This window comes from Manis pentadactyla, chromosome 10, assembly GCF_030020395.1.
Source record: "Manis pentadactyla isolate mManPen7 chromosome 10, mManPen7.hap1, whole genome shotgun sequence".
Taxonomy (NCBI): domain Eukaryota; kingdom Metazoa; phylum Chordata; class Mammalia; order Pholidota; family Manidae; genus Manis; species Manis pentadactyla.
In genome coordinates, this window is record NC_080028.1 from 7,639,857 (window position 1) to 7,653,874 (window position 14,018).

At 39.2% G+C, this 14,018-nt stretch overlaps 1 protein-coding gene across 6 annotated transcripts in view; it reads right to left on the reverse strand.

Moving 5' to 3' along the window:
* XPNPEP3 (X-prolyl aminopeptidase 3) overlaps positions 1-14,018 on the reverse strand; it is a 60,235-nt gene that overhangs the window by 13,644 nt on the left and 32,573 nt on the right. For all 6 annotated transcript variants that reach the window (XM_036931367.2, XM_036931368.2, XM_036931371.2 and 3 more), the window contains 2 exons: positions 1,688-1,750; positions 820-933 (listed from right to left, as the gene is read on the reverse strand). In XM_036931367.2, the coding sequence (XP_036787262.2) occupies positions 820-933; positions 1,688-1,750 (177 nt within the window). The remainder of the gene's footprint in view (positions 1-819; positions 934-1,687; positions 1,751-14,018) is intronic.

A 14,018-nucleotide genomic window follows, 5' to 3' on the forward strand; every position in this document is an offset into this window, starting at 1 on the left:
AACCTAAGTGTCCATCAGTAGATGAATGGATAAAGAAGATGTGGTACATATACACAATGGAATATTATTCAGCCATAAAAAGAAAACAGATCCTACAATTTGCAACAACATGGATGGAGCTAGAGGGTATTATGCTCAGTGAAATAAGCCAGGTGAAGAAAGACAAGTATCAAATGATTTCACTCATCCGTGGAGTATAAGAACAAAGAAAAAACTGAAGAAACGAAACAGCAGCAGAATCACAGAACCCAAGAATGGACTAACAGTTACCAAAGGGAAAGAGACTGGGGAGGATGGGTGGGAAGGGAGGGATAAGGGGAAAAAGGGGCATTACAATTAGCACACATAATGCAGCAGGGGGGCATGGGGAGGGCAGTATAGCACAGAGAAGACAGTGATTCTGTAACATCTTACTACACTGATGAATAGTGACTGTAATGGGGTGTGTGGTGGGGACTTGATAATGGGGGGAATCTAGTAACTACTTATGTTGCTCATGTAATTGTATATTAATGATACCAAAAAATAATAATAATAAAATATAATAAAATGAACATTATACCCAGCTCTGCACTAATGAGTTGCTTAATTTCTTCAGTTTATTTTCCTCACCTTTAATAGGCATGTTAATAACTGCTATCTCAGAGTGCTAATGTGAGGATCAAATGAGATAATATCTATAAAAACATTCTGTAAATAATAAAAAGGGCTTTATAAATGGCAGTTATTTTGTGAAAGTTGAAGGTTAGGGGACCCTGAGGTGAGTGAGTTTTCTTCTATGGATCCAGAGGAAGCAGCACAGAAGGGCATTTTGTGTACCTTTATGAGTTGATTATTCTTCACATAGTGCAAAGTGTTTGACCGATTACCTCCAGCAACCACAGGTGGGTAGGCTAAGATGTCTGCGCCATGGGCCCGGCATTCAAATTCAAACTGAAAGACAACAGCAAAGTGTGACTACAAGTGTGCCTGAAGACAGGATCTCCCCAGACTCTCCTCAATAGCCCATTCCTTCAGTCACTTACGTTATTTCTTTTACTCTCACTCCAATCCTGTAATTCAACCCTATTGCTAAATCTGTTCTCTTCTTTAGAGCACTTTAAAGTGCTCTAAATTTCCTATGATTTTCAAACCGCTAAATCCAGAAGACAGCACAGAAACCCCATGATTAAGGCTGAGTAGAGATACAGTCATGTAGTTACTGTTTGTTTAATCTTATTCAGATAAATACTGGAATACAGTTCGCATTTTTAGCAACAACTCTAAATTACTAATTCCAACCCCTTAAATAGCTACCACCTACATATTCTGGAAAAGTGAAAAAAGATGCTAAGCAAATAAATTCTACTACTTTCATTATGCCCGCAGACAGAGCTGGAGACTGGCGAGCATCTGCTGCTCCCTACAGCACTACCTTCAACTCTCTACATTTAAACAGTACTATTCTTCTCTTCTCACACTTGTGTCTTTCCTTTTTCATCTGTTCTACTTTGGAATTGTCCTCATTTAATTGCAGTTTGGCATATTTCAGACTCATCTAATAAATTACCAGTGCTGTTTAAGAACCAAATACTCCCCACTGATAACGCAGTCCCTTCTATGAAAGCCAACTAACTGGAGTCTACCTGCAAATCAATGAAATTACATTTATCTCCAACAAAACCTTCCTAACCATTTAAAAGCTCACCTTAGCATAAAGAAAACCTTCCTCGACAGGGGCTTTACTGGCAAACATGGTCTCTATGAAAGCCTGCAAAGAGAATGGAGGATGAAAAGAACACAATCTCAATTTAATATGTTGCTTATTCAAACATTCAAAATGCTGGAACTCAAATAAAAAGCACTCTTTCCCCCTGTTTTGTTGACCTGAAGGTGTGAGTTTGTGGGCATAAAAACATAGACTTCCAAAGAGGAAAATACTGATGACAGATTGAATGGAAGGGAACTCAACCCTCCCACTCAGAATACACATTGTATCCACCCCAATGTTTATTGCTGCATTATTTACAATAGCCAGGATATGGGAAGCAACCTAAGTGTCCATAAACAGATGAATGGATAAATATGATGCACATATACAGAATGGAATATTCTTTAGCCATTAAAAAAAGAAATCCTGCCATTTGCAACAATATGGTTGGATCTACAGGATATTATGCTCAGTGAAATAAGCCAGGTGGAGAAAAACAAATACCGTATGGTTTTCTTATTTGTGGAATATAAAAACAAAGCAAACAGAATGAGCGAAACAGCAGTAGATTTATAGACATTGAGAGGGTCGAGTAGATGAATGGAGAGGGTGAGGGGGATAAAGGAGCACAAAAATTCTCAATCATAATATAAATTGGTCACAGGGATAGTAGTATATAGCACTGAGAGTACAGTCAAAGATTCTGTAACATATTTCCATGTTGACAGACAGTAGCTGCACTAGTGGGGGTGAGGATTTAATATGGGTGACTGTTGAACCACTGCACTGTATGCTTGAAACAAATAGAAGATTGTGTTTCAAGGATACTTCAATTAAAAAATATATATACATTGTATTCTAGAATAACCTACATAGAAACACATTTGCCATTTATGTAACAAAATATGTCTATAGCCCAGGAATGTATAAAATTTTGATTGAATGGTACAGTCTATAGTAGGGTTCCCTGAACTCAACACTGCTGACATTTTGGGGTTGATAATCCTTTGTTGTGGGGGATTGTCCTATTTCCCCATTGTGATGGTCAGATACTGCCAAATGTCCCCTGGGGGACAAAACTGCCTCCAGTTGGGAACCACTGGCCTCTAGGTACTTTAATTCTCTGTGATAGCCACATTACATGTATATGTATTTTCTATGTTTATAAATGTACATGTTTATAATTCACCACTGTACCTTGTCCCAAAAAGGATTTTAATTAGTTTACATAGATACATAAAACACAAAATAGAATAAATCCATGGCAGAGTTTAAGAAAAGCAAGGCTTGAGGGGAATGAAGCTTGAAAATATTAATAATAATAATAATGCACACCATGATAACCTTCAAAAGGACTATGACTACTATGGGATGGGTCACAAATTTGTCTCTGAGTCTTCTAGCAGCCAATGTGAAAAGAGAAACTGTCAGCTATAAAATTTCCAATGTTTGTGGGATAAAAACAATCAGCTGCACAAGGATATGACAATATCTAGATAGACAGATAATTGGGAAGTAGCAATTACCTAGATAATGTCCAGATTTCTGTTGTGAAAATTAATAAAGGGAAACCTTGCTGACATGGCCTCAGGAGGCCAGCAAGGGGAGCTCCTGAGCCCCACCACTCCTTGTTAATTGCAGGAAGAAATCTACTTTACTACCCAGTAAGAGGAAGGAAGATTTCTGCCTTACCTCCAGCAACAGCCCAGAAAATGAGAGACTGTCACAAATGGGCCAATGAGAAGCCACAATACATGAAGCTCGCAGTTTACACCAAAGGACTTTTTGCTTAGAACAGTCTTCCCAACTTGGCCTTTCCTCTCTAAGAGCATTCCTCCCCTTTGTTCTCCAGACTTGCCCGTGGTTTTGCCGGTAGCTTGCTAGTCCAGAATTGCAATTCTCTGCTATTCCAGAATAAACTTGTTTTTGCTGGTAAATTAACTGTTTTATTTTTAAGGTAATACTGTCTAAGGTAGCTGGGTGGATGTTGATATTAGAACCACAGAAAAGAATACAGGAGAGTCAGGTCGTCAGGTCTGGCAGAGGGTAGAACATGTGAAAACTAAAAATGGGAAACACCGTGAAGCAGAGCAGGGAGGCTAGAAGGGGAAGCCTACCTACCACTTCAAGGTCCATTACAGAACCATCATAAACAGGAAAAATAATCAACAAGGAAAGAAGTACATTGCATGTCCTACAAGAAACTGACTACCCCTGTGACTCAGCCAAGGGGAAACTGTCATCACCCTGAACTCCTGCTCTTCTCTGATGGACTTCCCTTCAAAACAACCCCTTTCAACCTCCTCCATCTTCTCCATGAAATAATGTTCCTTTCCTTGATTTGTTGGACTTGCCTATGGTTTTCCCCTAGTTTGCATGTCCTGAATTGTAATTCCCTGTTATTATTCCTGAATAAACCCATTTTTGTTGGTATAATAACTGACAGTTTTATTTTTAAGGTTAACAAGCACAAGTTTAGGTAATTCCAGGAAATTCAGGTAGAGATGTGGGGCAGGGCTCGAGTGAGGATTATATCCAGCAATAGGAGACATGCGGCCTGTACCAAGTCTGACTCTCACCCCACTGTGCCTTCTGCCCACTTAGGCTACCAACTATCCATCAGTAAGAGTTAGTTAACTCTAATGGCAAGGTCCTTACTTATTTTAAACCAGATGAGAGTGCAAAAAATCCAACTTATCAGTATTATATAGTCACAAATTACATTTGGCTTGCCCCCCTGCAAAGAAGGGAAATTTATGTTAGTGCTGAATAACACAAATATAGCACAGTTATTCTAAGGAAACTATTTTGCCCAAATACCCAAAAATCTAACAGAAACATTCTAGACTAGAACTGGTAACACTTAAGGAATATGATTCCTGGTTCCTAGAAGTTGTTCATTAATAAGAAAAAAAAAAGAAAAAGAAAAATAAGGCCACCTCCCTGTTTCATATCATTATTGAGTTAGTAGATAAAGGGAATATCAAAGACTTACCACTCCTAAATTTTTGCACAACACTTAAAATAGTCTCTCAGGATAATAGTGTGGACCAGTGACAGAAGGGTGGATCAGAATAGTCCTAGGCAGACTATAGCTGATTTTATACCTTATCCAAAGACATCTGATCATTGGACAAATAATAATTCCTCTGGAGCCCTTAACATTATCCTACAGATCTGTCCTTAGCTTCTTCTCTTCCTTATTTTAAGAATCTATGATTTAAAGAATGACAAAAGGTATATACTTATGTTTATAATGTTATAAAAGTAGTCTTTGCTGATCTGGCTATGGCTAAAGGATTATACACTGTAATTGAAGAAGGACACTGACAAGTCTAGAGCACATACACAGGTGGGTTGCCAAAATAAGGGAAAAGGTAACATGAGGAATAGTTAACAAAAACAGGAATGTTTCACTTTGGGAAAACTCGAGGTAGAACACAGAAAAGCAGCCTGCTTCAGATGTTACTGTGTGCCATCATGCTGTGAGGTCAGTGCTAGCAGGCCTGGAATTAGCCTGAGCTCTTTTGCTGAATTCCTGCTTGGCAACCATCCTGGGCAGGGCCTGAAACATACTGATTAATAGTGTTGAGAGAAGTTTCAGAGCAGTTTTTATCAGCTTGTCAGTACTGGTAACAGTGAAATTAATGGTTTGTACTTGGTCCCCTTGAGACACCCAGAGGGCTTTGCTGTTACATAGCAGGAATATACCAATGTGACCAAAAAACAAAAATCTCTTGAGATTCATTTCGGGCTCCACGGTTCTGAGGTCATGCATCTGTGGTTCCTGATCCATGAGAGAACGTGCCTTGCTGAGGGAAGATGATAAGAACCTGCACCTCACTTCTCTGGACCCTTGCTGTAGACCATCCACTGGCTATAACAGGCATTCTCACTTCAGTAAGTTGCTATACTGTACCATTTCCCTGTAAGAATGATATGTTTGTAAGCATTGTAATCAAATCTTCTTTAACAACTGAACTTTGCTTAACTGTCTTTGTTATTACAGTAGACATCAGAAGTGGGAATGCTTGGAAGACAATTTTTTTTTTGAGATAAAATCCATATTACATAAAATTACAATAGAAGTGAACAATTCAGTGGCATTTAGTACATCCACAATGTTGTAAGCCACCACGTCTATCTAGTGAAAAAACATTTCCATCACTCCAAAAAGAATCCCTGTACCCATGAAGCAGTTACTGCTCACTTCCCCCCTTCTCCTGAGCCCTGGCAACCACGAGTCTAATCTGCTTTTAGTCTCTATGCATTTATCTATTTTGGATATTTCAAATAAGTGGACTCATACAATACATGACCTTTGTGTCTGCCTTGTTTCACTTAGCTTAATATTTTCAAGGTTCATCCACACTATAGCATGTATCAGAACTTCACTCTTTATAAAGGCTGAATAGTATTCCACTGTATACACATACACACACACATCCTTTTGTTTATACATTCACCCACTGGTAGACATGTGGGTTGTTTGCACCTTTTGGCTATTGTGAGTAGTGCTTCTATGAACAATTGTGTACAAGTATTTGAGTACCTGTTTTTAATTCTTTTGGGTATAAGAATTACCCAAAATTCTTATACCCAAAGAATAACAGAGGACATGGTAATTCTATGTTTAACTTTTCAGGAACCTCCAAGCTATTTTCCATGGTGGCTGAACAATTTACATTCCTACTGGTAATATACAACAGTCCCAATTTTCCCGCATCCTTGCCAAAACTTGCTATTTTGTTTTGGGTTTTTTTTGGGGGGTTGCTGGTTGGTTGTTTTAATTTATAGTCATCTTATTGGGTGTGAAGTGGTATCTCATTTTGGTTTTGATTTGCTTTTCTGTAATGACCAATGATATTAAGCATCTCTTCATGTACTTACTGGTCACTTGTATATCTTTTTTGGAGAAATGCACATTTAAGTCCTCTGTCGACTTTTTTTAACTGGGTTGTTTGTCTATTTTTGAGTTGCAGGAGTTCTTTATATATTCTGGATACTAGATCCTTATTAGATATACATCTTGCAAATATTTTCTTCTATTCTGTAGTTGTCTTTACTTCCTTGATAATGTTCTTTGATGTACAAGTTTTAATTTTGATAACATCCAATCTACCCATTTTGCTTTTATTGCTTATGTCATTTGCTTATTAAGACTCCATTGTCAAATTCAAGGTAATGGAGATTGACCCCTATGTTATCACTAGGAGTTTTAGTTTTAGTTCTTTCATTTAGGTCTTTCAGCCATTTTGAGTTAACTTTGGTGTGTATATTTAACAAACATATGGTGTGAGGTAAGGGGTCCAACATCATTCTTTTGCATGTGGATATCCAGTTGTTCCAGCACATCTGAACTATTTTTTTTATTAAGGTATTATTGATATATACTCGTATGAAGGTTTCACATGAAAAAACAATGCAGTTACTACCTTTACCCATATTATCAAGTCCCCACCCATACCCCAAAGCAGTCACTGTCCATCAGTGTAGTAAGATGCCACAGATTCACTATCTGCCTTCTCTGTGCTACACTGTTTACCCCGTGATCCCCCACGCCATGTGTACTAAACAAATACCCCTCAATCCCCTTCTCCCTCCCCACCTGCCCTCCCACACCCCTCCCCTTTGGTAACCACTAGTCCCTTCTTGGAGTCTCTGAGTCTGCTATTTTGTTCCTTCAGTTTTGCTTCATTGTTATACTCCACAAATGAGGGAAATCATTTGGCACTTGTCTTTCTCTGCAAGGCTTATTTCACTGAGCATAATATTCTCCAGCTCCATCCATGTTGTTGCAAATGGTAGGATTTCTTTCTTTCTTATGGCTGAATAGTATTCCATTGTGTATAGGTACCACCTCTTCTTTATCCATTCATCTACTGATGGACACTTAGGTTGCTTCCATATATTGGCTATTGTAAAAAGTGCTGCGATAAACATAGGGGTGCCTATGTCTTTTTGAATCTGAGAAGTTGTATTCTTTGGGTAAATTCCAAGGAGTGGGATTCCCGGGTCAAATGGTATTTCTATTTTTAGTTTTTTGAGGAACTGCTTTCCACAATGGTTGAACTATTTTACATTCCCACTAGCAGTGTAGGAGGGTTCCCCTCTCTCCGCATCCTCGCCAGCATTTGTTGTTCTTAGTGTTTTCTATCCTGGCCATCCTTACTGGTGTGAGGTGATATCTCATTGTGGTTTTAATTTGCATTTCCCTGATGATTTGTGATGTGGAGCATCTTTTCTTATGTCTGTTGGCCATTTGAATTTCTTCTTTGGAGAACTGTCTCTTCATATCCTCCACCCATTTGTGAATCGGGTTATTTGCTTTTTGGGTGTTGAGGCATGTAAGTTCTTTATATATTTTGGATGTTAACCCCTTGTCGGATATGTCATTTACAAATATATTCTCCCATACTGTAGGATGCCTTTTTGTTCTGTTGATGGTGTCCTTTGCCGTACAGAAACTTTTTAGTTTGATGTAGTCCCATGAGTTCATTTTTGCTTGTTTCCCTTGCTCGAGGAGAATGCATTCAGGAAGAAGTTGCTCATGCTTATATTCAGGAGATGTTTACCTATGTTGTCTTCTATGAGTTTTATGGTTTCATGACTTACATTCAGGTCTTAGATCCATTTCGCGTTTACTTTTGTGTATGGGGGTTAAACAATAATCCAGTTTCATTCTCTTGCATGTAGCTGTCCAGTTTTGCCAACACCAGCTGTTGAAGAGGCTGTCATTTCCCCATTGTATGTCCATGGCTCCTTTATCATATATTAATTGCCCATATATGCTTGGATTTATATCAGGGCTCTCTAGTCTGTTCCATTGGTCTATGGGTCTGTTCTTGTGCCAGTACCAAATTGTCTTGATTACTGTAACTTTGTAGTAGAGTTCACTTTTAGTCTGTGTATGTCTTTGGGTTTCAAGTGAGTCTCTTGTAGGCAGCATATAGATGGGTCTTGTTTTTTTATCCATTCAATGACTCTATGTCTTTTGATTGGTGCATTCAGTCCATTTACATTTAGGGTGATTATTGATAGGTACGTACTTATTGCCATTGCAGGCTTTAGATTCGTGGTTACCAAAGGTTCAAGGTTAACTTCCTTACTATCTAAGAGTCTAACTTAACTCACTGAATATGCTATTACATACACAATCTAAAGGGTTTTTTTTTTCTTCTCATTTTTCTTCCTCCTCCATTCTTTATATATTAGGTATCATATTCTGTACTCTTTGTCTATCCCTTGATTGACTTTGGGATAGTTAATTTAATTTTGCATCTGCTTAGTAATTAGCTGTTCTACTTTCTTTACTGTGGTTTTATTACCTCTGGTGACAGCTATTAAACTTTAGGAACACTTCCATCTATAGCAGTCCCTCCAAAATACACTGTAGAGATGGTTTGTGGGAGGTAAATTCTCTCAGCTTTTGCTTTTATCTGGAAATTGTTGAATCCCTCCTTTAAATTTAAATGATAATCTTGCCGGATAAAGTAATCTTGGTTCAAATCCCTTCTGCTTCATTGTATTAAATATATCATGCCACTCCCTTCTGGCCTTTAAGGTTTCTGTTGTGAAGTCTGATGATAGCCTGATGGGCTTTCCTTTGTATGTGGATCTTATTTCTCTCCCTGGTTGCTTTTAATAGTCTGTCCTTATCCTTGATCTTTGCCATTTTAATTATTAGATGTCTTGGTGTTGTCTTCCTTGGGTCCCTTGTGTTGGGAGACCTGTGCATCTCCATGGCCTGAGAGACTATCTCCTTCCCCAGATTGGGGAAGTTTTCAGCAATTACCTCCTCAAAGACACTTTCTATCCCTTTCTCTCTCTCTTCTTTTGATACCCCTATAATGTGAATGTTGTTCCATTTGGATTGGTCACACAGCTCTCTCAATATTCTTTCATTCTTAGAGATCCTTTTTTCTCTCTGTGCCTCAGCTTCTTTGTATTCCTCTTCTCTAGTTTCTATTTCATTTTTCTTCTCCTCCACAGTATCTAATCTGCTTTTAATACACTCCATTGTGCTCTTCAATGACTGGATCTCTGACTGGAATTCATTCCTGAGTTCTTGAATACCTTTCTGTACCTTCAAGAGCATGTTAATGATTTTTATTTTGAACTCCCTTTCAGGAAGATTCATGAGGTCAATGTCATTTAAATCTTTCTCAGTAGTTGTATTAATAATTTTACTCAGAACCAGGTTCCTTTGGCATTTCATATTTGTATATGGCACCATCTAGTGCCCAGAAGCTCTAGTCTCCGGAGCTGCTCAGCCCCTGAAGCAATGTCGGGGGTTGCAGGGGAGTGTTATTGGTGCCTTGGGGGAGGAAAGAGCTGTTTCCTGCTTCCCGGCTGCTATGACTGTCTCCACTGTCCCAGAGCAGCCAGATATGGATCCCTGCTTTCCACAGTGGCTGGAATCTCAGTCTCTCCAGGAATTCTTCCTGTCTTAGCTTTCCAACCCCCTAATCAGGAGCGTATCATGCAAGCACCATGAAATGTAGGTTTGTGCTCCCAGAGCAGATCTCCAGAGTTAGGTATCCAGCAGTCCCAGGCCTCTACTCCCTCCCCGCTCCATTTCTCTTCCTCTCACCAGAGAGCTGGGGTAGGGGAAGGGCTTGGGTCCCACTGGGCCACGGCTTTGGTACGTTACCTTGTTCCGTGAGGTCTGCTCTTTTCCCCAGGTGTATGCAGTCTGACATAGTCCTCTTCCCTGTTGCTCTTTCAGGATTAGTTGTATAAATTATATTTTCGTATTATATGAGGTTTTAGGAGGAAGCCTCTGTTTCACCTCTCATGCAGCCATCTTTAATCACATCTGAACTATTCTTAATTAAATATATAATTAAGGCATTATTTTGAAAGAAGAAGATTGATTCTGATAAAGAGGATGAAAATGAAATTATGAGCCTGCATGACTACCAAGCCACTCCTGGCTTGAAATAGCATGGCTTTGAAAACAGTGGAATCTGGAAATGATAGAACCTGAATTAGCAGCTAGCAAAATAGACTGGAAGGGGATTGCAAATCAATGGCAGTTCTGCTAAAAGCTCTGGTGTGGTTGCTGCTTTCAGTGTTGGCTGACATAAGCTCAGTCTCCTTAAGATGAGTTTCACCCTTTTTGGCTGGCAGGTGATGCTCCAACTAAAGGAACCTGGACCACTATAATTTTTAATAAAGCAGCTTAAGCCTGTGTACACACAACAACTAAGATAATTCAAGTAGGGCAAACTGATAATGAAGGACAAAAAGCCATGGAAGGGATTATTCAGTGAAGGAAACAAGTCATTTTGTAGATTTACATGCAACGTTTTGATGCGTTCTTGTTAAAAATGGTTCCTGAGAATTTTAGATGGCTTTAAACACTGCTGAGTGGAGAGCAATGTTAGGGCTCACTCTGGTACACAGGGAAATCCCTAGTTTATTAGAATAGTAACTGTCTCTTCAAACTCCTCCGGGTATAAAAATCCCAAGGCAGATACACTCAATTTATCAGAGTTTAATGGAATTTTAGAAAGAGAAAGATTCAATGAGCCACTATCATTAGATGCCAAAATACTGGCTTTAATACTATTAAGGTGGTAATGGAAGAAGATTGCTATGAAGGCCAGGATCTCTTAACCTAATCTCTGGCAGGGGATCCAGACCTTTTCAAATGTGTGAGTGAATAGTTGCATGTGGAGAAGAAACTCCAGGGGTACAGTGTGCAGTACTGCCTAGGGCCGCAAATGAGCCCCTTAAGGATGACAGAATTCACTCAGGGCGACATGGAGATGCTACCACGGAAAGGATAAAAATTAAAGTCTGGCTAAATGTTGGAAGGTATGATTTTTTTTCTTAAGTCTACTGTGATGTCTCCGTTACCTAAAAATACAATTGATATGAATATGCTTGAATAGAAGTTCCTTCCCCTACTGGGTAGTAAGAAAAAAGGCATACCTTTGTTCCTCCCTCCCTCCAGTCCTCATCAGACATGTAACACGAGAGCCTTTAGAATTAAGTAAGCTAAATCAACTCATTAGGAAATATTGTTGGACACCTGCAAGGCAGTAAGAAATTACTACCGTAAATAAGGAAATGTCAGATGCAGGCATGTTAGTGTCCATAACTCACTGTGATAGCCCAGTGTGGCCAATGAGGAAGGCTGATCAATCAAGTCACTAACAGTAGAGTACAAGGGGCTCAGTAAAACCATACCCTTAAGAGCCTCAGCTGTTCCTAGTAGTGTCCAGACTATTCAGCTGATACAATAAACTAAAGCATTTTTGTCATTATCAGTCACCAGTGAGGGCCTACAACAATTTGCATTTGGGTAGAATGGTTTCTCATATATATTTACTCTATTACCTCAAGGATATTTAAACTCTCCTGAGTACTGTCATGATCTAATGAGGTAGAACCTAGATCTAATAAAACTAATACAAAATACACTGTATTGATGGTATTATTATTATCTGAAACTGTGAATCAAGTTAAAAGCAACTTTACTAAGGTTGCAAATCATATGACTGACCGAGGATGACAAACTATATCCTTGCTAGAAATCCACAGTCTTACACAGACTATAAAATTTTGGGAGATTACACAAATTGGAGCAATCTGTGACATATCGCAGACCACTAGGAATAAATTGTTACCACTCTGTATCCCTCATATTAAACAGAAGACCCAATAACACCTACTATGCCTATTTTGCTTTTAGAGAAACCATACTTCACTTAGGGATTCTACTGGCCCCAATTCATAAAATCACAATGAAAAAGGCATAATTTGATTAGGGGCCTCAACAAGAAGATGACTTCTTAGAACTACATAAGGCTGTGTCCTAAGCTATTAGGACCATATGACCCTAATGCTGAAATGATGTTAGAAAGTGCCAGCTGCCTGCACTCATACTGACTGGAGTTTCCCAGCAAAAGCCATAACTGTTGCTCCAAGATGACCTCTGGGCTTTTGGGCTAAGACATTTTTGGATGCTGCTTCCCACTGTATCTTTTGAAAGACAGTTGCTGAGTTGTTACTGGGCATTTACAGAGACAGCCCCAATATAAAAGACTTAAAAGGGTATATTAAGATCTGCTATACATATTGTATAACTAGTGATGTCAGAAAAGCATTCCAATTAAGTAGGCAATATTCAAATGGAAATGCATTATATGGGGTCTGCTACTAAGGGATCCAAGGAACAGATTCATCATCTATATGAGCTTCTTTACCTTGCATCCATCCTTTGACAAACTGCCCAAGGGTGCCAGGCAATTGGTCTGGCTCACACATGGTAATTTCAGAATTAAAGATAATTCTATATGGAAAGCAGATGCTCTGAGAACAGCAAAGGTAAAATCCTTACAGAAGAAGGTAAGAACAAGTTGATTCTACTGACCTGAATTACATGCTTGTGTTCCTACCTGTGATAGAAGAGCTGGACACAAATAAAAGTCTTAGTATTTGTGTAAATATAGACTCCTGGGCTATTGATAATGGACTTGTAATTAGTCTATCAAGTGGACCATAAATAACTGGACAATAAAAGATCCCCATATGTGGGCCAGTGCTCTTTGGAAATCTGTATGGAAATTAAGGACAAATCAAAGCAGCCTATGCTCACCAAAGAAACCCTTTGCCAGGGTTTGAAGGCAACTGGAATCATCAAATTGATGGCTTAAGTCAGTCTCTTGAACTGACTATGAAATGAGTGAACATGGAGGAACTCTACACTTAAAAATAGGTAGAATGGCAAAAATCTCTTGGACATAAACATGAGTGACTTCCTCATGAATGTATCTCACTGGGCAAGGGAAACAAGAGCAGAAGTGAACAGGTGGGACTGCTTTGGGCTGAAGGGCTTCTGTATAGCAAAGGACACCACCAATAGAACAAAAAGTACCCTACAGCATGGGAGAATATATTCATAAATGACAGATCCAATAAAGGGTTGACATCCAAAATATATAAAGAGCTCATGCACCTCAACAAACAAAAAGCAGATAATCAGATCAAAAAATGGGCAGAGGAACTGAACAGACAGTTCTCCAAAGAAGAAATTCAGATGGCCAACAGACACATGGGGAGATGGTTGTCAGAGAGATGCAGATTAGGGCCACAGTGAGATGTCACCTCACACCAGTAGGGATCGCCACCATCCAAAAGACAAACAACAGTGAGTGTTGGCAGAGGTGTGGGGAGGAGGGAGCCCTCTTATACTTCTGGTGGGAATGTGGATAAGTTCCAACCATTGTGGAGGGCAGTATGGAAACTCCTCAAAAACCTCGAAATGGAGATACCATGTGACCCAGGAATTCCACTCCTAGGAATTTGCCCTAAGAAT